The 24,899-nt window shown below is 40.3% G+C and overlaps 1 protein-coding gene across 1 annotated transcript; it reads left to right on the forward strand.

Moving 5' to 3' along the window:
- The first annotated feature begins 14,278 nt into the window (after window positions 1-14,278).
- On the forward strand, window positions 14,279-23,544 carry LACTB (lactamase beta). The gene is made up of 6 exons (XM_075045507.1): window positions 14,279-14,551; window positions 15,008-15,074; window positions 17,340-17,530; window positions 17,881-18,226; window positions 19,890-20,055; window positions 22,536-23,544. Exons 1-6 carry the CDS (start codon window positions 14,279-14,281, stop codon window positions 23,077-23,079), a joined length of 1,587 nt encoding a protein of 528 aa, XP_074901608.1. The 3' UTR covers window positions 23,080-23,544.
- Window positions 23,545-24,899: the final 1,355 nt, after the last annotated feature.

A 24,899-nucleotide genomic window follows, 5' to 3' on the forward strand; every position in this document is an offset into this window, starting at 1 on the left:
GATTGTTTTAAAATGTATTTTATTTGTGTGGATTTGGGGGAGGGGGAGGAATTTATAAACCGATATTCGCCTCACTTTTTTTCACACTTTAAGCAGTTTTAAAACTATACCTGTATGTAAACATTGTATAATGATATGGAATAAAATGCACATTTTAGGACATTTTTTAAATTTTGCTCTCCTGTGGTTTGTTTTTCATCACATTACCTTTCTGTGTATGGCTGTGTAAAATATGCATATGTACAGTGTCTCTCATTGGGATACAGTGTTAACACATTGGCTTTCAGTCTTTTCTGTGCTGTTAGGCTAATGTATAAAAAGGCACTGAAATGTAGTGGTTTGGACTGATGTGGATCTGCAGCTAAGAGGGGCCCTTTGAGGGTTATATTGCAGAAACCTGTCCCTGTCACTTGATTGTATTCCCAGATGGGTGCAGAATGTAACTGTCCCCTAATGGATGACAGAGCTTCCCAAAATTAATCATTGTTGACCAAAACTGTTTTCAGTAAGATCATTGCAGAACTCACATAGACTTCTGTAGGGCGTGAGCCCTAAAGGCCATGCTCTTGGAAACACTACTGTGTATTTGTATATCTTGCCTATTAATATGTGTTAATTTACTTCAGTACAGTGATAAACCTTCCAAAATGATGTGTCAAGTTCATGAGAGATCCTTTCACGCAGCTTTTCACTGCTGGTTGCTAATTTCTACATCCAGGTATCTTTATTTGAATTAGGAGGTTTGTCAAAGAGCAACTTCAGAAATAATTCTTACTCCTCCTTTTTCTATAGTGTATTGCTGGAAGTGGATGCTGTCTATCCTTCTAGCAGCAAGGAGCTCAGTAGGAGACAGGTATAGATAACCTTCCAGATTGTCAAAGAATCTCCATTAGTTGACCCTTAGCAAGCAACTGAAAACAAATGACTTTCTCAGCAGCTGGTGTAGTGGTGAAAGGGTAAAGTAATACATAAAAATTTCAGGTTAAATGGGAGTCATAGAGGGAAGATGTACTGGTGTGAGTCTCTGGCTTTTTTTGATTGTGTTATAAAGGGGACAACTTAGTAACATTACAAGCTTTTGCATGATGCTGCCAAGTCATCCTGAATGGAAAGGATGAGATCCCTGGTTTCACATGTCCCTTTAAGTGTTTTGGGGAAGTAAAATATATGTTACAAGGCTCCTACAGTGCCTTAAGCTTGTACTGGAGACCGACAGTCTAAAATTCCAAGTAACAGTTGTGCAGAGGTAAGTTATTCTCATCTTTTTCTCCTTGCTTATCACAAAGATGAAATGTCAGGTAATGGGGCTCTAAGAGTTCAAGCCTTCCTATGCTGCTGGCTTTGAGTGGTGCTTGCAGCTGGAGTCACTAGGGCTGCTTCCAGTAGGAAGTGCTGTGCTGGGTAGTAGTTTGTAGGGTAGGGCTCAAGGCTACCCAGAGAGTTGGAGGCTGTGCTGGGAGCCGAACAGAGGAGTTTCTAGCACTTGGCCATGACTTTTACACAGCTGAGCGTGCTGCTTGCTCCACTGGATTGCTTTTACGGGCCCATGGTCTGTGCTTGGGTCCTAAACAATGTGTCTGAGTGAGGTCAGGCCCTTTGTTTGCTGCTTAAAATTGCTTGCTTTCCAGGAGACCACAAACTGTTTTGTGGTTTGGGGAATCTGAATTCACCCCTCACTGTCTGTAAGGGTAAGGAGGAGGCTGTGGTTTTCATGTCTCTTAATGAGATCATGTCACCATTAATAGCGCAAGCATGTGCAAGCAAGGAGATAAGAATTAATCTGAAAAAAATCTGCCTGTAGTATGGACTTCCCCAAAGTGCACTGTTGTAGATGAATCCATAAAGCTTCATAACAGGTAAGTAAAAGCTTTCCAGTTCCAAGGAGAGCTGAAGGGAGCAGTGAACATAATGGTGAATCACATCAAGTGTCTTTTTTTGCTGACTAACAACAGACATATAAATAAGCATATGGATGTATTTGCTGGAGCAGGAAAATCTGTTTCTACTGTATATCATAAGCCACTACCCCTTGTGGGTTCTTTGCATGCAGTGCCTAATCAGACAAAACTCAGTGAAGCTAGAAAGCATTGGCTTGTAAAAATAAATAAATTGGGCTCTGATTTAACCCCATTCCGAACAAATGGGAATTTCTCCCTCTTGCAGCTACTTTGCCCAAAATGTTAACTCGAAAAATTTGTTAGATTACAGAACCCTGCATCATTTAGCATTCGTCAAGATCTGTGTCTTGGTTTGGAGAGCTACTTGCCCTTTTCTTCGATGCAGAAACACATTTGGCAGTTTGAAATATACCATTATCATGCAGCCATGCTATGTAATCATCTTGGTTGTTTTGTGAGTTGTCCTTTCTCAGTGAAATGAGTAGTTCTGAGAGCACCAGAACTGGCAAAACCTACCTTCTTGCAGATTCATGTCTCATGGTTGGTTGTAAACTTGCAATGAATTTTTTTCCAGATACTGAGATATTTGTGTTGTCTCTTGCTCCCTTATGGGATTTCTCTGATGTCTAATAATATGCAAGGCATGCTGCAGGGCATGCCTGCCTTTCCATCAGGATGTTCATAAGCATGCTCTTTCTATGTTAATGGTTCCTTACGTTGACAAAACTTGAAGAAATGTAATTTTTCTTTTCGATTTCTGTGTGGTCAAAACTAGTCAATCAGTTCAAGAGTTGTTGAATGGGTTGAGAGACAGAGGTAAGAATGACGTGGAAGTCCCTTTTCTTTAAGAAACAAGGCTACAGCAGTAGCCTGCACCTATACAGCTCTGCCTCTCAGAGCTCTAGCACTTGAGTGAGAAATCTGAATCTGTAAGTTATTACGCATATTAACCAATTTCTGCTGTCATTGATGCTACTCAAAATCTGGGTTAAGTTGGCAAACTTTGCTATACTGTTAATATTTTAGGAATATCTGTTACACTGGGCTGTCTATAACTGCTGTAATGTCTGTTAGTGGCAGCAAAAGAAGAAAGTGATTAGCCAACTAAAACATTTAAAAACAAGGGGGTGAGGGGGGAAATACTTTTTACATAGCTCAGCACTTGGGAAAATAGAGTATTTTTTCCTCGTGTTCATTTTGGTGTTTTGGGTTTTTTTTTTTTTAATTTCTGAGTTATTTAATAATAAAACAGGAGCATCAGTGAAAGATTAAGTGGGAATTGCAGCAAAAAGGTCAAAGCAGTAGAGAAGAGGATAATGCTTTTTATCTTCCTGGAGTTCTTTTGAAAATGCACACAGGAATAGTTCCTTGGAATAGAGGGAAGCTGTGTAACTTAGTTTCTTCAGTGTGTGTTGTATTCTTTCCAAGGTACGGAAAATCTGTACAAGTTTGCATAATCTTCTTGGCTTCAGTTGTGAACCTATCTAGTTTTCTGTAAGTCATAGCCCTGCCAATTTGTAAGCTGTTGCTGAGAATTGCATAAATGCAGGATACCCTTCACAATGACAGCAGCTTAGCGAGCAATCTAGATATCCCAGTTAGTTAATTTATGTGAGAGCAGAAACAATGGGAAACAGAAGCAGATAAAAGTCTTACAGACACATAAAAAACTATTCCTTCCCATTCGTTATTTCTTGACTCATAACGCGCTGAAATGAAAGGACGTTACGTAGTATTTTGGATTTTAATATTATGGCCTTTAAGGGCACCTCAGCACTGGTTTCTTCTGATCTCTTTGCTGGTTTGAGGAATGGCTGGATAAAGATTAAACAGCATCTTTTTAATTAAAAAAAAAAAGTAGAGCCAACACCAAAAAAAAAGTCCTGCAGACCTAGCTGTAGTTGATAGTACCACATCATAACATACTGGCGTGCATGGCTGTGGGAACATTTCTCTCATTTGTGTACAGCAAGCGTATATGGATCATGGGTATAAAGGGATGAAGTATGTTTGGGGTATATGATCCTGCAAAGTATTTTGAATGCCTTCTGTACCAGGGCCTGACCATGATCTGCTTCTTGGGATTATTCCTTTCATCAATGTTGTTTTCATTTTTTGCCCTGAGATTCAAACAGGAATATCAAGGAAGTGTCCATGTGATCTTGTCTCAGTCAAAGTTCATGGCAAATGGTGTTTCTTTGGATAAAACCTGCAAAGGCCTAACACCTAGTGATAGTTTCCTCAGTGCCACTGAGGAAAGTGATGCAGGTCTGGTGTTCCTACAGCAGAATTTGTGAAAGAATAACCAGGAAGGTGAAACTGCAAGGCTCTGGTAAGTTGTTTTCACTTGCTTAGAACACATGGTTATTGATACTAACATGGAAATCTGTGTGAGTTTCCAGTTTAAAAATAGAGCATTTTTTTGCAGGTCCACCAGTAGTTTGCATGTTTGTCTTGACAAGAATACTAGTTAGAGAAATAGCCTGGGAAAATGCTTCGAAATCTTTCTTGGATTATGGTTTTCTGTAGCCAGCAAAGAGGAGCCTGCCAGATTTCTTTCCATGTAATCTGGATTGCTGTACTACTTCCTTATTTGTTTATTGTACACACATAGACTATAAAATAGACTAAAGGGATGATGTAATTTGTGCAGGCTGTCCAGAAAAAAGAATGTATCTAGAAGATGAACTAGGCAAGAAAGCAGCTAAAAGGGAAATGATGAAGTAGAATTGTGCATGGGGGCTAGAGGCCAGTCAGGAGGGTATAGACAGCATGAAGGTGATCTACAGAAGAATGAATCCTCCCCCTCTAAATGCTACTGTGTAGTTATGCCTTGCCCTGCTTCTGTAGCCTCTGCTTGTGTTCCTGCAGCCACCGCATTCTTCTGCTGCAGAGGAAGGTGGCTGGCAAAGTCCAGGTAGGAGCTAATTCTTTGTCACCCCACATCTGGGTTTAAAGTACAACATGCAGGAGCTTTTCCCATAAAAATCAATAACAATCCTTTCTCTCAGTGGTTCTTGCCACATCAGCAGAATCTGGGTTAAATTTCCTCTTTGCTAGAACTTTATTTTCAATTACCTTAACCAGGAAATCATGACACGTAAAAAAAAAAAAGACAAAACCACCATTTTTTGCTGCTTTTCAGCAGTTAGCAAACATGTAGCAAATGTGTGTTTGCTTTTATTACATTCACATGCAGCCATGTCTGAGTGCAAGGCATTTCCTGGAGATTAACAGCTGGGTGGGAAGGATTGTGGATACAAGAGGCAGCCCAAGGGACACAAACTGGTTGTTAATCCATGCGAGGCGCTCTGTGCTGAGAATTACTGTTGTAAATTGAAATAAAAAGTATGTGGGCCTATATGTTTCTGTGGAGGAGAAGTAGAGATAATTGCCATTTTGAGCAATTAAGTTACTGACTCCTCCCTCTGCTTCCCCATCAGTGTATGTGCTGCTAGCATTAGGAACGCTACAGCTAGCAAAAGAACTGATAGGAGGGGTTTCCTTTGGATCCATTATTTTTGTGAATCACTTGCTATTAACAGTTTGGAGTTAGTTAAGAAAAAACAATAAAAGCCAAGTTTAAATTGTGTGCAGATTATATAGGGGTTTGTGTCATTTTAGCTAAATTGTTTTAAAGGTCATTTTACCAAACCACACAAGTGCATATACAACTTTGGCCATATGGATATGTAGAGTATATACAGCTAAGGCCTGCCTGTTTGACTAAGCCTTAGTCAAACAAGCAGAGCAAAGTCTCAGTGTTGTAGAATCAAGCTGTATGGAGTCATTGCACAATGAGAAGTTCTCTCTTGCGTCAAAGCTGCTGGGTCTTTAGCTAATGTGGCATTTGGTATGTAGGTTTAAAAAACAAACGGCTGTCCGCAGTAAGGATTGCAATGCTATATTTAATTTTCTGAAGAGACTGATGTTCAAAGGTGCTGAGCAGTTCTTCTTGATCTGAGTAGGACACCTGCATACTGTATTAAAGGTGGGAGATTGCAAAATCCCTATTTAAACTACAGTAAAACCAGAAAGCACTGAAATCTGTTTTCCCTGTTCCTCTTTTCCCCATGTCTGTTTTGCCTTTGAAGCAATAATGAAGAAATTACTACACTGTGAACGGCAAAACTAAGTGTGTCACTTTGTTTCAGTTATAGATGCATTTCTCAGACAACATGGGGATTTTATTTTATATTTTATTTTCCTGTTTAAGAATTTACAAGAACAACAGCTGTCCATATAAGAAATACTTTTTACTTACACCTGTTGTTTAAATTTGACAGGCACCAAGTCAAGTAGGAACTTGTTAGCTTTCTTTACACCACTTGGAAAAAATGTCGTCATCCATTAAGTGGAGCACAGCTTCCCCTCCAGCATCAATACACCTTGAGCTTGATTCTTTTCTGATGCATGCATCAATATCTTGCTTACCTTTGCACTACAAGATTGTTTTTATTAAAGGAGATGAAGGGATGAAAAGAATCCAAGCTGAGTGGCAGACATTAAGATGAGTACACAGGTAGTAAAACTGTTCTACTGAGTAATGTTAATCATGCTAAAGTGTAACTGTAAGTTAAGCTTATGTATGTGTACCTGACATACACTGCTGTACGCCAGAAAGTATATATAGCATCTAAAACATGGAAATGGTTTTGGTTTGGTTCAAGGTTAAAGAAATAAATGACAGTATTTCCAACTCAGGCAGTTGATGGGTTATTCCAAGTGGCAGGAGGGACAAACTGTCCCACACATAGTGCTTACTGCAGAAGTCAGTCATCCCAGGCAGTTATCTTCCCTCAGTAAGGTGTTTCAAATTTTCTTAGTCATTTCCCATCACTCTGCATGGAAAGGTACAAAAGAAATACCTACTTTAGTTTGTGCAATGATCCAATTGCAGCACAAATCTGTGTAAATGCCATTAACTTGATTTACTCTTATTTTACATGTATGGAAAGGGGATAGAGTAAAATCCCTTCTTGCTGATCGGTGTAGTATGTAGTAATTGTGCACTTACACATCTTTAGAGAGGCTCTTTTAAAACATGCCTCAACTTGGGAACAATAATATGAAGCAAAGGAATGGAGTTTGTAGTATGCATGGACTCGCTCCCCTAAGAATACCCAAGCCCAGTGCCAAATGCCTCCACCCAAATATCTGAGATGTTACTAATTTGATAAGAGGCCTTTTCCTGTTTTTTACTAGCCTGTGCAGTTTCTCAAGCTATCTGTGCTCAGTTCTCACGATGAGCATTTTTAGTGGCACAGAACATGTCTGCAGCGTGAAATGAAGGAGTAATTGCAGCACAGGTAGGTGAAACCACACTAGAATGGATAGTCATAGCACTGAACATGTGGAAAATGGGCTGGCAACCAACATGCACATATAGCTGGATGAATATTTGGTGTGAACTGCAGAGAAGCATTTGCTTTGACAATAGTTATCAGTAAAAACACATGCTGGAGCTTCAAATAATGTTGAATGCTTTGGAAAAACTGCTAGAAGAGATTCTTTTTATCTAGAAAAACAGATAAAGACAGTAGTAAATGCAAATCAGGACTGTATTCTTCATACAGGGATATGCCTGAAGATTCACATACAAAATCTGGAAACACATTTTTCCCACTACTGCTGTATCTGTCAAAGCAAACATGCCTGTGGGGGTTTTTTTCCTGACTTGTAGACACCAGCTGTGGAGGTGGCACTCGACCCTGGCACTTCAGGATGACTGAATGCAGTTGCCTGGTCCGCTTCTCTCCCGAGTAAGTCAGTCGGTGTCAGGCAGTCAGAGTTCTCACTGCCACATTTCTTGATGCAAAGTTGTCTGGGACTTGTTCGTTTTGTTGAGCTTTGTATTTTGGGGAGAAAGGGTGGAAGGTGAGGTAGTTATCACCCAATTGTGAGAAGCTCTTCCTAGAGCAAGCCAGAAAGCTTTCCGAAGTACCTGCACTTCATAATTGTATCTTAGGGCATATGAGTTTCAGAAGGATACCTTATGGTTAATATGTTTAACCTTTTAGGTGTTTTACACTTTCCGTGATTTGGTACTTTGTTTTGAAATAACATACCTCAATCTAAAAAGATACACTTGGAAAAGTCAAAGGCACTGATGCTGACTGGTACTTAACTGCATTGTGTGACTAGTGGTTAAGCAAGCCATCATTTTCCATAGTATATTTTACCTCTACCCACTGAGTGGGGAGAAAAGCTGGAAGGGGTAAAAAGGTTATACACAGCAACTGAATTCTAATGACAAATGTGGAGCCATTCTCAGGGACAAAATTGTCAGTCCTCTCTGTGCTCAGTTTTCTACCAGAAGAGATTGTTGCCTGGAGAATAACAATAGGAAAAACAGGAAATAATTCTGTATGGTTTCTTTTTGTTTGTTTCTTTTTTTTTCTTTTTTTTTTGGGGGGGGGGTGTTCTTTTTTTACACTGATGTATTTCACAAATGTTCCTTCATTGCTTACTTTCAGCTGGTGACAATTATGTTTCCTCTGAGTCCCAAGAGGTTTAAAGTGGGCCCTGAATTAAAAGTATGAGAAAGTCACCAGTGAGAAACTGGAGTTTCAAAACTAATGCTTTTGCAAAGAAGAAAAAGATATGTGTGCACCCTTTGGCTAGTCTGTTACCACAGCATGGTCTTTTCAGCATTCCTTTCTCTGACGTGCAAAATATTTCCCAAACTCCCATCCTGTTGTTTCTAGGGTCTGTGTCAGACTGCATGCAACTTGTAAAACTAAGGCAGTAACAATGTGGCACTTTAAAACTCTTTCATATTCTATTTTATTGAAAGTAAACAATCCCCAGGAGACACATCCTGAGTACACAGGAAAACTGAGTGAATTAAGGAGAGTTATGTTCCTTTTATGGGGTGTGTGTGTGTGTGTGTGTGTGTGTGTGTGTGTGTGTTCGGGGTGGGATAAAGTTGCCAACCTGTGGTGCTGCTCAGGTCTCCAGGTGTGAGCTGCTGCTTGGAGGGCAGGGCCAGCCCTGCTGGGCTCCTAGTTGAGCTTGAGGACCACCATTGCTGCCCTGTCTGTTAACTTGTGATGGGGACGTGAACATGGCACAATTGTGCTGCTGGTGTAACCACAACAGAATCAATATTCCTGTGTAGTTAGTATAGAAAAAGTATATCATGTTTAAGTGAACTCCTCAAGAAGTTAAGATTAACAAATACCTGAATGATAGTTCAAGCAGAGCTGATGATAAACTTTGATCTCAGTGTCTGAAGACCCACTGGTTTTAATACTACTTTTCCTCCTGGTCCAGACATCTTATGTGTTTAAAGATTTGTTCCTGATTAACGTTTCTCAGCTAAGTTGTTGGAGAATTCACCCACTCATGACCTTAGTTTAGGAAAAAAATCCCAACCAACCAACTCAGGGAAGATTTTAATCTTAAAATGAAGCTGTGAGTATGCACCTATTTATGTACCTTTTGGGGAAGGGATGCCTGGTTTTTGGCTGGGTCTAACTGTCCTAGCATAAAATGTTGTTGGTGCACATTGGTAGGGTTAGCACTGTTACTGAAATGGCACATACGCTGTAATCATGCAGGTGTTACCTTACTTGATTAAGCAAATTATAATACTCTGCAAACTGCTATATTGACCAAGGCCAAAAAATGTATGTGGGTGAGGAATCTGTAGTAACAACTCAGTTCAGTAAGACTGTGACAACTAAGAGAGATCCCACTGCAGTGGAACCACCCCTTCTGCTAACAACTGGTTAAACTGATAAGGTTTCTTACTGCCATCTACTGTATGAATGCTTCAAGCCAGAGCAGAATAAAAATTCTGTCTCTTGGTTCTCAAATAAATGAAAATCATTCTGAAAAGAGAGAGAGAAAGCAGAGCTTGATTTCTCTCTACACCTAACATTCCCTTTATTTGTTGTCTTTTCAAATTCAGAAGGAATTTGGGGGTTTTCTTGATCTTTCCTATACCCACAGTAGAAGCATCAGGTGTGATCAAGGGAATCATCCCTTTACACTTTGCATCAACATCAGTTTCCCCTACATATATACACAAACAGCATGTGGAGCTTATGCTATGTGCCATAGTTTTTTCTGTTAATTAACAGAATTCATTTTCCATTAGATTCAACATTTTTAGATCCAGAAGTCTTTACAAAAGTTACAATCTTTAATTATTGGAATCCAGTTGGAATAACTGGAATCCACTGGATTAATGGAACTTTTCATTTTTTCACAATAAATCCAAACAAAGAAAACAAAGGAGTTTCCTTACACTGCTACTTCCTAAATTTTTAAAAGCCCCTTCCTACAAACTCAACCTGCAAGCTTCAGTTTGGGTCTGTGGCAGTTAAAAATGGTATTTAATAGGATGAAAGAGCAGGGCTGGACTCATGACTTCAGAAGTGACCAGCCCTTTATCAGGGGAATACTAATAAGAATCTCTTGTTCCCCTGTCATTCAAACCTTAGATGTTGTTTCTTAAAAACATTACCCGTTTTTTTCAATTTCAGTGGAAATGTTAAATTTAGGGTCATGTCATTGTAGAATTTTGCCAAATTGGTGAGCTAGAAAAGCAAATCAGATCATCATAGAAAGAATACTGAGATCAAAGTCCAGACCTACAAGTAGAAGCAGCCATAATAACATCTGTTAAACGTTGCTGAGACATCAGGATCCACAAAAACACTTGCAGAAATGGAGGAGGACTGAGAGAAGTGATGAAATTGTTTTCAAAATGGCTTGTAGATTTATTTTTTTTTAAAGAGTCATGTTTTAGGAAATACTGACAAAGCGTCACAATTTGCAAATACCCGATATGCCCACATACTGCTGACCATCAGCAGCACAATGAGCGTATTGCACCATTTGATGGTGGGCTACACCACTGCAGAACAGTATAAAAGCTACTGCCCACCTTCTTGTTCCCCAGCGCACACAGTAACAGTATCATGAAAAAGCCAGTGAACGCAGTAGCATACAACTACAAGACCAAGATGACTAGGAAGATACATAAGCACTTTGTTTTAAGGTGTCATGTTATTGAGCCTTTGGTGTTTGTCTTACTCAAAAGGCTGTAAAGCTTTAAAGGATTCTTGATGGTGAGAGTCTAAAGCTGGCCTGTGTTGAAGTGAGCGAGCACAGCCCTGCTTTGCTGAGACCTATTGTGTCACACTATTCTTTATCGTCCGAATAAGGCATATCTCTTCACACAGGCTTTTCAAATCTGGTAAGTACAACTTGGCAAGGAGGCAGAGCAGAGAAGTCAGCTGGTTTAGTGGAGTTTTTCCACCATGCCACAGGGGTCTCCAGATGAACTTCCCTGGCTGTGTTATGTAAGGAAGATGGATTACAGCTGAGAGTCTGTGCCTATATTCCTAAGTGAATGATGGACAAGGATAGAAAAAAACCATTGGGTTCCTTTGTTAAATTTAGAATTGGATTAGCCTTGTGCTTGCTGTCCTCATTTTCTATTGCTATCAGTGGGAGTGGAAAATTCTCAAAACATTATAAGCCTGATAACTCAGAGTTAACAAAACCAGCAGCTTAGGGGAAGATACAACAGATAACAGCAGGCCATGTTGTGCTACTGGATTTAACACAAAGCTCTTCATTAAGGCAATCAGAGAAAAATGGCAAGATCCATTTCTGGCTTAGGCCCATTCAGAAGTGTGATGCCAAACAGTGTTCCTGCTGAGCAGGTTAATGTAAGAACACAGAGAATCCTGCTGCAAAACGCTTCCAGAGACAATTTAACACAGTGAAAATGAGTTATGAGAAAGTAAATAAAGCATCTTGTACCAGTTGTGTATGAAGTTGTACTGTGATAAGCAACAGAATTTTATTGAGAAAATACTCATAAGAAATAAATGCCTGCAGTGAAAAGTGTAGCATCTGGTCTGCATTTGACTTCATGCATGAAAGCTATTTGGACTGTCTTCCTGAAAGATCCTGCAGCTTTTGAGATCATGGGACATGAAGGAGATTGAACACCCTAGGTTAGCATCTCTAAATTTTCTCCTAGCAAACCAGAGCTCTAAAAGGACAGATTCCCCACTTTTGCTTATGAGCATGGCTCTGTTTTTTGCATTTTTTAAGCTGTTGTATTCTCTGTCAACATCTATAACATTTATGGAGTGGCTATTATTAAAAGTTATTAGCTGTTTTTCAAGAATCCTTCAACATGTATACATCGGGTTTTAAGTCATTGTCTAAATGCCCCAGAAAATCTCCCAAGAATCAAATGTCAAACCCCTGCACAATCCACCAAACTGGACACTGTGGGCTTTCTGCACAAGGAGCTTCCTGCATTGCTAAGTAATGATACATCCTGCTCAATCTATTTGTGATTTGCAGGGTTTAAGGTCCTTAGAACAGTCCAGTCTAAGGCATTCCCTTGAGAGGATTGACTTTGAACAGTTAAAAAGAAAGGCTACTATGAACATTTCTCAACTGTTTGGGCACCATCGCATTCTCCATACTATCCCAAGGGCTTTGCTGCCTTTGGTATCACCTCTAGAATTTTCTACTCGTCTCAGACCATGTTGTGCTTAGCTCGTATAAACTAGTCCCTCCTTGTCCTCCCCTCTTGCACTTGGACTATTGGACTAGGCAGTCTGAAATCCAAAAGAATAGCAGCAAGGGTGCTAAAAAAAAAAGACTGAAATGAACTGTTAATGAGGGCTTTTTTTAACCTTCTTTGGACCTAACATTGTCTGCTCTAGCATCATTGCAATTAGTAATTTCATAGCAATAACACATAGAAAGGGGATGATTGAGTATCTTCATACTACTGAAGGTATTTTGATGCTGCTCCAGTTAGCCATATGGACTAACAATTCCGCTGACAGCATGGAGTGGCTCTGGATTTGCCTTTGTGTTAGGCACATACAATCTCTTCATTATAAAGGGCTGATGTGAGGATCCCAAATCTGCGGACTCATCCGCTTGGCAAAGCTCACAAGAGTCCTGGTTATTGGACGTATCCTTGGATGGGACTTGGATCTAGCTGACATGCTGCCTACCTGTCAATCTGCATCTGCTGATGCACTGAAAATCCTTCCTTCCTTCTGCCTTCTTGGGTAATATTATGCCTTATTTGGTCACTCTTCAGTCTCTTTAGCTTGCTGCTCAGTCAAGATTCAAATCATAAAAGAGAGCTGTTGAAAGTTTATTGGAACCCAAATATGTGGAAGGTATTGAGAGAGTTTACAAGTGTCAACTGGAGGGCATTGTCATCTCTCCATAGCCTCTGTCCACAGAGAACAACTACATGGAAAAATTCTTTCTGTAAGCAAATGCAGTGCCATCAGCGCTGCTCTAGGCTGAAACTTGACTCTAAAACCTGCATTGGAAAATTCAACGTTTGTAAGTAGTCCCTCACTATTCTAGATCAAATATGCTCATCTTGCAGTTAAAAGGTTTTACCTTGGTGTTAGCCGAGCTTGCCCTGCTTTGCTTCTGCCTGGCATGCGTTTAGCAGCAGGCTTATTTCGTTTGATCCTGCAATTGTTTGCTGTGGAGTGCAGTTAAGATCAGAAATTACGTCATGGCTTGAGGTATCCTTCCTCTTCTCTCCATCCTTTTCTTACACATCAGTGCAATGAAAGCGTTGGTTAAAACCCGCTTATTCCGCCAGAGCCGCCCGCGTTGGTGCCGGCAGGAGTCAGAAACTTGCGTCCACTGGGAGAAGGGGCCAGCAGTGGCGCCAGTTACCCGCCAGAGAGGAACCGTGCTTTAAATAATCTTTCTTTTTTCTTTTCAAGGATTCGGGAAGGGTTCAGGGAGGTTTGACTCACATTGCCAAATGCAGCCCGTAACTGCATTCGGACACGCGGGTGGCTTTCGGTGGTTAAATAAGCAAACCGGCCGTAAATCGCCTTCGCCAGCCGGCCCTCAGGAGACCCGGGGAAGCGGCCCGGGGGCCGCCGGCCCCGCGTCCTTCGAGGGGGGCCCGCCAGGCCCGGGGAGGAGCGCAGGTCACGGCACCGGCTGGCGGCTCGTCGGACCGGGCCCGTTTTTAACCGGCGGGTAATGCGGCCTGCGGACGAGCGAGCTGCGCCGTCCTCCTCGCCGCCGCTTTCCCCTCGCTTCCCGACACCGCGGCGTGCCGGGAGGGACCCTCTCCCTCGGGCGAGGCCCTGCGGGGCGCCGGGAAGTGCAGCCGGCGCGGCACTGCCGGGCCCTGCCCGTCCCTGCCGAGGCTGCGTTCGCCCCGAGCGGCCCCGGCCTCGCCGCCAGCGGGCGCGGAGCCGCGCTGCGCCCTGAGACGGGCGTCTGCCCTGGCTCGATGCGCTCGGAGCTCGGCCCGAGCGAGGGCTCGGGAGCGGCTGGAGGTGCCTGTCAGACACCCGGCGAGGCGGTGGCGAGGAGGGGCGGTGGCGAGGAGGCGCGGCGCGGCCATGTACGGCTTGGGCAGGGCCCTGCGGCGGGCGGCGGCCGCCGGGCAGGCCGGGCGGCCCCCGGCGCACCGGCGAGGGGGCGGCGGTGCCGGGGCGCGGCCCTGGGGCTGGGGGCTGGCGCTGGGGCTGGCGCTGGGGGTCAAGGCGCCGACGGCGGCGGGCTGCGAGGCTGACGGCGGGCAGGAGACGGAGGGGAAGGCGAATCCGCTGCCGCCCCCTCGGGGCTTCGGCGCGGCCGTCGAGAGGAGCAGGGACCTGCTGCGGAGGATTAAGGTGCTGAGCGAGCGGGGCTGGAGGGGGGCCGGGGGCTTTCCCCCCGCGTCTGGCGCTGTGCGAGCCGGCCCTCACCTCCGTGAGGGGGGAGGCGGGCTGGCGCCTCGTTCCCGTGGGCTTCGCCATCGCTGGCGAGGGATTTTCGGTCAAGTGTTGGGGGGTCGGGGGGTGCCGTGCTGTGAGGAGCCGACCTGCGCCCGGAGGAGGAGGAGGAGGAGGTGGAAGAAGATGGCGAACCCCGCCGAGCTGCCGGGTGCTCGTTGGGTTCCCGCTCAGCTACCGCAAACGGGAGGCTTAGGCCAGGCAGAGCTTGGTGTGGGGAGCCGGTGGAAGTACGGTACGGTATGGCGTGTCTGAGAACCCGCTTGGGTTTGGGAGAAGGTGGGGTTTTTTTAATTGTAAAGATCCTTCTTAATGTCTCCTGTCCATTTTTTTTTTTTTTTTTTTTTTTGACAGGATGAAGCAGGAATCCCAGGTATACTAGTTGGAGTTTCTGTAGATGGAAAGGAAGTCTGGTCAGAAGGTTAGTATGTGGGAGTAGTAGTTGTGCGTGCTGTTGGGAAGCTATCAGAACGTTTTAAAGATGAACAATTCTGACACGCTGATCAGGCTGGGATTTCATCCACTTGATGGACAGTGGCCAGAAACAGGTGCCTAGGGAGTATGAAGTGATGCTTTCCTTGGTAAAGTTCAATAATTTCCAGGAATCAATAACTTATTAACTTCCTGAATGTGCTAGTATATCTCAACAGTTATGTTTAAGAACCTTTCTTCCATTAATTTGTCAGATCAGTCTTTGAATATACTTATACTCTAGGCATACAGCTCTACAGTAGTCTGGTAGAATTGCATGTAGGAGGTAAAGAACTGTTCTCCTCACAGGAACTTACTTGATAGTCAAAGTAGTAACGGCTCAAATTTGGTGATCCGTCTCCCGTTTGTGGGCTGAGGTGTAGATTTTTACTGGGAAAGTACTGAGATTTAACAGGTGTCATCCTTCCAGAAATAGCAACTGCTTTTTCTGGTTACACAGTTTAGTTTTAAATGGAGTCTGTAAGTACTGCTCGTATCTTGTAGACATTTGATGTTTATTTAAAAAACCCACCAAACTGTGTGTCTCTTCAGGAACATTTTCATAATGTGTTTTGGGTTTTTTGGACAACTGAAATGGTAGTAGTAAATGGCAACACATTTCACTAATGTGTTATAGAATTTAAAAAAAAAATAAGATTGTTACTAACTTTCTTCTAACAGTCTGTTGTTGCATTAACTTTTATACACATATAAAGCTGATTATAGGTTTTCATTTGTCTTTCATCATGACAGAAGTGAGTCGGACAGCCTCTGGTACCTTTTGTAATGTGGCCTAATAAGAAAATTGCGCTAGAAACTTAATCACAAACTTTCTCAAATCAGATAGCTTTTTCTGGTCTCAAATTACCTAGCAATGAAAGCAGAAGTTTTTATAAGACTTCTGCAGAATCCCTTCCTTGATGTGCAGGAAAGTGCCTGAGGGAACTAGTGCCAGGGTTATGGTTTGTCACCAAGACTGCCAGATCCAGTAGCAAGACAACTACATGCGGGAGCATAAGCCATGGCAGAGCTTTCTGTACCCTGCTGCATATGGATATAGAGAACAACACTGGCTTGAATAAGGCAGCTGGGAGGTGGGTAACATCGCTCTGGCAGACTTCTGGCTCATTTTGTTGCCCTCCTCCCTTCGTCACAGGGAGAAAAAATAGGAACAGATGTAAGATGCGTGTATTCTGTGACAACGGTACTAAACCTGCTTTCTTGCTAGACTGATGGGAGCGATTAGAGATTTGGAAGGTGGTATTTTCACTGAAGGGTACAGCATCTGTGTTCACAAGCACCATGCAAGCACTTGAGTAGCAATTTTACGTAAAAGAAAGGTCCTTGGGCAACTGATGTAATCTGTTTTATATCTTGTATTTTGGCAAGGGTCCGTCCCCGTCCCCCCGAGTAGTTCATTATTTAGACTACAGTTTTATATAGACAGACGTGCATTGCTTGCAGGCCTTGCTTGTACTGAAAACTGCAAATATGTCATTACTGCATTTCATTGCATTTTATGCTGCAACATCACTTGCACAGTTTCTTCAAACCTAGCTCAAACTGAAGACTAGTATGGGAGCTTGATAATGGCTTATTAATTCCAGTTCTTGCTACCAGACTTGTGGGTTGGTTACATAGGAAAACACTGGTATGGAGGCTATTAAGCTGTTTTTTAACTGAAGTCATGCTGAGTGATGTTGAAACATAGTGTGTAACACCACTGTTTTCTGAAGCTTTACCGCTTAGGTAATTGCTATGAGTTTGTGAGTGATTTCCTTTCTCAATTTATGTATTGATAAAATAAGACCCTTTACTGTTTCAACCATTAATTCGGAACAATAGAAGGAGTATTTATGACTGTTGGTCAGTTATTTTACGGTCTAGATTTTGGTCTCTTTATATTTGACCTCAGGAGTGTAAATTTTGGTTTAATCTTCAATCTCATTTATCATTAGATTTGTTTTGTAGTCTTAATCCCAATTAACTTGGGATGCCATTGGCCAATACAATGGGCTTTGATTAACGGTTCCTACTACATTAAAATGTTATTAACTTAATTGAAGCAGGAAGAGGGATAGTCCAGTGCTTCATGTCACTGTTTAGCTAGAGGAAAAACATTTTGTGGAGCCAGTAAATCTAATTCATTGCAAATAATTAATTCAGCATGTTTCTGTGCAAAGTATTTACCACAGTGCTTTTATTTTTCTTAAAGGTTTGGGTTATGCTGATGTAGAGAATCGTGTAGTATGTAAGCCAGAGACCATCATGCGAATTGCTAGTATTAGCAAGTGTCTTACGATGATGGCTGTTGCTAAATTGTGGGAAGAGGGGAAACTGGATTTAGATGCTCCAGTGCAGAAATATGTCCCTGAATTTCCAGAAAAAGTCTACGAGGGTGAAAAGGTATGTAACTGTTTATTGGTAACACTTTTTTGGGGTTTTTGTTCCTGTCATTGCCATATGTGTACAGGTGTCTGTATCTGGACCTATTCCTGTAAAACACCAAAAATTATTTAGACAAGTACTGGTTTTTGCTGCTTGAAAAAGCAATGCTGGAAATTTGGATCTTCAGTTTTATATCAAGTGTGTAGTGTGCACATATATATATATTTTAACTGGGTTTAATACATGATACTTAAAAGGTCTTATATCTTTGTTCCTTGTCTTGTTGAATTTTACTTTTCTGGTGATTTAGTGTGCATCATATCTTTAATGAAGAGAACTCACATTTAAATATTGTCCTTTCTATCTAGGTCGCTATTACTACAAGACTGTTAGTTTCACACTTGAGTGGGATTCGTCACTATGAAAAAGATATTACAAAAGTAAAGGAAGAAAAGGAAAAGGCAAACAGAGCATTGAAACTAACAAAACCCTATCAGGATAAAGAACAAAAAGAAAAAGAAGGCAAAGGAATTGAAAAGACTGATTCTGTCAAACCAAGGAAAGAACATGAAGGTGAGGTAAAAAGCCGAAATTCAAAACCTGGCAGGAGAGACAAGGAATTTGAGCAAGAAGAGTATTATTTGAAGGAAAAATTTGAAAGCGTGATTGAATCACTGAAGATATTTAAAAATGATCCTTTATTCTTTAAACCAGGTGAGTTTCTATTCATTTAGACCAAAATGTGCTGCTCTTGTGAAACTTTGTTTCAAAGTGTTTTATATGTGGTGAAGATAGTTGAGTCCAGTAAAGTGTGATTATGTGGGGTTTTTGTTTTGTTCTGCTTCCCCACCCCCCCACCCCCCGTTTTTTTTCCTTCTTGTGCCCCATTAAAAGCTCAATGGAGAAGTATTTAGGCTGTTCTGCACAAACCATCTGGTCGTGTAATTGTTTTAAAACTGACATAACTTTTGAAGACTGAACTGATAAGGATTTTATCAGTTCAATTTTAGATAACAGTATAGATATCTTTACCACTCTACTGACTTAAAGAATTATTCTTACACAGATACCTTCTAGTGGTGTATCTGCACCATAATCCAGCAGATTCAAAAAGTGGTGTAGCCAAGACTTAAAAGGTAATACAAAGAGTCCCAGATAATGCAGGGGAGAAGAGAAAGTGGGACCTCAGGTAGAAATAAGACTTTTCTCTTAGGAGCTCCAAGTAATGCAGTAAGTGCTATGAAACGTACTAGTTGCTGAATTTATAAACACTAAAGCAGATTATAATTTTGGTAGCAAACTTGTATCTATAAAGTATTTTGTAAGCAGATACCAACTTGCTGTATTCATGCTCTGCGCCTTCTAGATATGAACCAAAAGCAAAAAATTTTAGTAAGGCACTAAATCAGAGCTAAAAAATTTCTACAGAAAGACCATAGAATCACAGAACTGTTGAGGTTATTTATTGTTGGAATTATTTAACTTAATTCTAGAGAGGACTTTGAGGAACTTCAGGTGTAAGTTTTAAATGAGTTAGGTTAACAGGCAAATGATAAGCATTGCTGATAAACAGTAAATAATGTGCATTAAGGGGAGAGGGGTGTAGGAAGGGGGAGAAGTTAACCACTTACTATCTTGGAGAGTTCTAGGAACATTTCAAGTAGAGATCTATCTTGACTGTAGGCAGTTTGGCAGTCGCTTGCTATGTAAATGTTTCATGAAAGGCATTAGCACAAGAACGAGATTTTTAAAAAATGAAAAATTGTTTTGTAAAAAAATTATAGTGTCTTAAATAATATGCATGTTAGTGTCTATATAATCTTTCAGGATGTTCTATAACTAGAACTAGAAACACTGTAATAAAAGTGATGAAGACCTTTGAAAACCTTGAGCGAGTACTACCCTTGTCTATCTCTAGGGTATAGACACACAAACAAACAAGTCACAGTAGGTGAGCGTCTTTTAAGAAGTAATTTTGTGGTTTGCTTCAGCTTTCCAAATCCAGATATCCTTGCTAGAACCGGTATGGTAAATCTGGTGGAAAGGATGTTAAATGTTAGTCTTCACATCATGCCACGAAACCTGGCTGTACATGGCAGATCCCTGAAAATTTTTTAGTGCTGTTCTCAGAGCAGCGGGCACTTAGCAAGCATCTGTGTCTGCTGCAGTACAGAAGTTCCTAGGGGTCAGTATCATAAGCTTGTGATTCACATCATATTAAAATGGGGGTGGAAGGGGAGTCCTTCTAATTAATTATTTATTGCTATATATAGTTTCATTTGCACATGTGATTACTTAAAATTTATCCTTGAGGTTCCTTTTAAGCATCATGTGGCTAACTTCCTCCCCCCCCCTTTTCTCATTGTGTTTCTTCAAGGTAGTCAGTTCTTGTATTCAACGTATGGCTTTACGCTCTTAAGCGCTGTTGTGGAGAGAGTTTCAGGACAAAAATTTACAGACTATATGCTAAAAATGTTTCGTGATTTGGATATGCTGTCAACTGTACTAGATGACAATGAAGCAATGATATATAACAGAGCAAGGTAAACAAGGATGAAACTTTTTTTTCCCTCCACAACAATTGTTGCTCTTTCTGTCTTTATTAAGACAATTGAATTAAGAATGTGTGATTTTTTTATTTTTTTTTTTTTACTTTTAGGGTTTTTTTCCCAGGCTTTTAAATGGAGTGGCTTATTTTATTTCAAAATTAGTAATGTAACTGATTTTATGTCAGTTATGGTATTTGTTCTGTAATTAGCATGTAAAATTACAGAATAGGAAATAAGTATTTCCTGTTATAAGTATATATGGGGGGGAGTGGCAAGCGTGACCTTGAAATTTGCATTTATTTTGGGTGCACATAAGCAGATAAGTGTAAACAGAGTAAAATAAAGGACTAACTAGGAGATTATGCTAGAATATATAGTTATCCTTGGTTTGCTTAATATACTGACTTTTTAAAAAGTTCCGTAGAATTGTAATAGTCTCACAGTAACACAAGGTTTTCATAAATTAAATTGTAGTATCGATTTTAACCAGAATTAAAATTCTGTTTAACGCAGAATATGCTTTACCAATTGATTTATTTTTATTAACTTAAAAAAACCCCAAAACCAAAAAAACCAAAACCACAGACACACACACACAGAAAAAAAAACAGAGAAATTTATGTAACTGGGTGTAATCCATTCCAATATAGTGGATAAAGGTAGAGTTTCTTGTCTTTCTCTCCCATCTTATTTTATGGACCTACCTGTCTGGGCTCTGAAATTGATTTATTGACTTGCCTGTTAAATTTTGGTGCAGGAGAAGAATTGTAACTGAATCACAAAAGCAGGTTATGGAAAAAGTCTCATGAGAATGAGACTCAAACTTTTTACAAGTTTGGCTTCTAAAATGCTCTCCAAAGAATGAAAATAATGTGGAATCCAAGGTTTATAGTACTTATATATAAGTGTATATTTAGAGTGCTGTGTACAAACACAGCAGTTTGTAACATTTTAGGGATAGCTTTACTGCTATATTCTAAAATGCTTTATGCTGGTATTTATTTTGCTTGCAAATTTTCAGTCTCATGCAGCAGTAGATCTGGATGCTAGTGATGTTCACATAAATTATCAAGTTTGTACAGTTAGGTTCTTTTAAATGTATGTGTGTATATTAAGCCTTGTATAAACTGAAATATGGTAGGGATGAAGGAATTGGGACAGATGCTGTTTTGGGGGTCTTTTTATGGGTTACTTATTGTTAAGCAAAACCGAGATGCTAATGTGATGGGTTTGCTTCCACAAATAGCTTGCTTGGTGCCTATATTGACGTGTTGTGGTTTGTTTAATGGTTTGGTTATGCTACATTTCACTGACGTGAAAATGTTTAAAAATTCATGTTCTAGATCTTTTAGAGGTGTAACTCAGACATTTCAGCATCTTTGTAACAGGTTTTATTGTGATCAAAATAAAATGACTATAGGGACACCAAGATAATCGAGTCACTGGTAGAGCTGATGGTAGTCTTGGACCATTCGTCTCTCTTCCTTTGCTTCAACCTCTGATTTTCAGTATTATGGCTTTCAGAAGTTCCCTAAAAGTTTTCCAGTATAAGTGCAGACTAGGTAGGGAATGTATCTCTGTACCATTCAATAGTAGGCTTGCCCTGCCCACTACCACTCCCCCTGTACGCCTTTTTTTTTTTTTTTTTTTTTTTGTGTGTGGTTCCTTTTCATACCTCTCCAAGTAGTACATGGACCTCTTGTGGTCTAAAGGCCAAAGGCTGAAATTCATCAGATTATATAGTTATTCAACATTCCTTCTCATATGTTGTATGAAGTGAATCCAGTCATGATTGGACTGTTTCTTTCAAAAGCTTAATTCAGTTTGCACTCCTGTTGTGTTGTTCCCGATAGTTCATTCTGCAATTCTGGTTGGTAGTTTCTAATTTGTATTTTAGTGACAGGTTTTGCAAGACTCCACGCTTCTTACTTTTAGTAGTTCCAAAATATTCAGTTGTAGTACATGGCAACTGTAATGGGGCAGTGGTGGTGGTGGGGAAATCAATCATAAATGAAAACTACTGTCTCATAGGAGTCACCTAAGACTTCAGTGAAATTTCAGCTCAGTGTCTGATAATCATGGGATAGTTGTAGGATTCCTCTTTCTTAAAACACCTTAAATGTAGTACAGGAATTTAAGAAAAATCCTTTGCTGGCCGATCTATAGATTTCTGTCACATCTCTTATTTGCATATTGTCTTTACTCTTAGTATATCCTAAGGGTAAGTAGAAGGATTAGGACTTTCATTGAAACTAAGCTTCTAACTGAAGAAGTCACCTTAATTTTTGTTTTCCTGTCTGAGTTTATTGATTTTTCTGCAAGAAATATATTTAAGAAAAATATAGCTAAAAAAATTTCTAAAGTTTCATGAGAACAAGCTAATATGTGCTCAGTTTGCTCTTTTAATATAGGACAGCTTAAAATAGTTGTGCATAGTATCTGAGAATGACAAGTTGAATTTTCTTGAATTCTAGGTGTTACGTTTACAACAAAAAGGGACGGCTGGTAAATGCACCGTATGTGGACAACTCTTACAAGTGGGCTGGTGGTGGCTTTCTGTCATCAGTAGGTGACCTTCTGAAATTTGGAAATGCCTTGTTGTACAGTTATCAAGCCGGACAGTTTAAAAACACTAATGGCAAACTTCTTCCTGGGTACCTCAAACCAGACACAGTCGCAATGATGTGGACCCCAGTGCCAAAAACGGAAGTATCATGGGACAGGGATGGTAAATATGCAATGGCTTGGGCTGTCGTAGAGAAAAAACAACAGTATGGCTGTTGCAGACAGCAGAGACACTATGCATCTCATACGGGTGGTGCAGTGGGGGCAAGTAGTGTCCTCCTAATTCTTCCTGAAGAGCTGGACTCTGAAGCTATAGATGCTGGGCTAGTGGCACCACCTAGAGGAGTAGTTGTTAGTATTATCTGTAATATGCAATCGGTTTCACTCAACAGCACTGCCTTAAAGATTGCAAGGGAATTTGATAAAGAAAAATGGGCACAATATGTAGATTAAAAAAAGAGATATGCGTAACTGAACTCACTGTACTGAAACATGAAAAACAAATGGAGAAGGGTGTAAGTGGACTCCGAGATCACTAAAAATATGTGAAGAAAAAGCATCAAAATTTCACTTAATTAACTTCTGCTAGTGGTGCTAAACTTATGTGTAACTGGAATTAACCTCTCAGGGAAGTTCGTAACTTACAGAAAAGGAGAATGTAACAGTCAAATTTGACTTCCTGTAGTACCTGTGTAAATTATCATTACAGTAGCAGGTTTTTTTCTCATCCAGTCAAGCACTTGACCAAGATTAAAAAAACTAGCATTGGTTTCTTGCACTGAGAAGTACAACAACAAATTATCTACCTTAAATGTTAAACTTTTGAAAAATTTCACATCTTGATTTGAGCACACGAAGACATAATTCATTATTCTCACAGTTCCAGTCTGCCAAAACTGTTCAGTATTATTTTTTAAAGAAGAATGGTTTTACTGTTGATTTTTGTATTTTCACATAGCGCTTTTCTTATTTGCTTAAAAAGTAAAAAACCCAACAAAACCCAAATCTTGAAGCTACCTCCAGAATGCAGATTTATACCAGAAGTACGTTTTTGTCAGAGCTGTGGATTGTTAAGAATTAGAAAAGAATGAAGCTAGACTAATGTAAGTAAGAATCATTTTGTTATTTAGATGTCCTCTCTTCCATTTTTATTGGACACTGAGAATGTGTGAAACTAGTTTACTGTGAAATAAGGGTACTATTTCCACAGTTGAATATGCCTGAATAGTGCACCATGGTGAGCTGTCAAACTGTCTCATTGTTTTTGAATGATACACGTTAACTTTGGTAGCCAGAAATGACACTGTATTCTGTAATGTAGATACTCCTTTAGATATAGGAATCAGGAACTCAAGTAAATTAGTAAAATTTAAAGCCCATTCTTGAAGCCAGTAGTAGAAGTCTTACAGACTTTGAGAGGTTTTTTTGAAAACCATCCTTTTTTTCCATTTGGAGACCTGCCTCAAGGAGTTGCTTTTGCACAAGGTTGAACAAGAAATTGTGATAGAGTTCCAAAGAAGCATTTTCTAATCTTCAGTTTTACTATAGCAATACAGTAACATGTGAATATGTTAATTTTATATATTCCGTAATGGCATGGAAGATCTCCATGATCTCCCAAGATTTACCCCCACCCCGCTTCCCCTGCAGTTACATCAGACAGTATTTCCAGGCTGAGACAAAACAAAATATCCTTCAGGAAAGGTTTGAATACTTACATCCCTGCACTGTTTAGCAGCTCTGCTTCTCTGAATTTAAGGAGCAAGATGTCTTAGATAATAGCTAGCAGAAGATAGCCTTACCTGCCTCTTTCCCTAGTTAGTGCTTTTAGTATTAAAACTTCATAGTTATTACCTGTCCTGTGATGAAACATGCTGTCATCTCTGTTCCCAGTATGCCTATGATAACATTTATTACCTAAGACTGACAAACCAGGAAATTTACTATTTTGAGGTGTTGATGTTTTACCTACATTTTTAATTGAAGCTAGTAGGGCTGGTTTAGTGCTCTTCATAATTACAACCATTCTTGTGCCTTGAAACAGTAAAAGCTTACACCTAAACTATTCGCTTGGGTTTTCTGGTCTACTCACCAAAATTTCACTTTTTTATTCATTAATAATGGGTTGTCTTTATCTCAAGAATATCCAATCAGTAGAGACAACAGAGAGAACCTTTCTGAACAAACTTTCATTTGGTCAGGCAATAAATTATCTTCTCTTCCACTGAAGTCTTTGATATTGTTTGACAGTTCCAATACAGAAGTACTGGAGG

The sequence above is a fragment of the Buteo buteo genome, chromosome 13 (genome assembly GCF_964188355.1).
Source record: "Buteo buteo chromosome 13, bButBut1.hap1.1, whole genome shotgun sequence".
Lineage (NCBI taxonomy): Eukaryota > Metazoa > Chordata > Aves > Accipitriformes > Accipitridae > Buteo > Buteo buteo.

Bases quoted from the DNA above. Each gene is read 5' to 3' on its own strand.
- LACTB (XM_075045507.1), top strand. From the start codon at position 14,279: ATGTACGGCTTGGGCAGGGCCCTGCGGCGGGCGGCGGCCGCCGGGCAG. The intron at 17,531-17,880 runs GTATGTAACTGT...CTTTCTATCTAG, and splicing joins AAGTCTACGAGGGTGAAAAG to GTCGCTATTACTACAAGACT. The intron at 18,227-19,889 runs GTGAGTTTCTAT...TGTTTCTTCAAG, and splicing joins TCCTTTATTCTTTAAACCAG to GTAGTCAGTTCTTGTATTCA.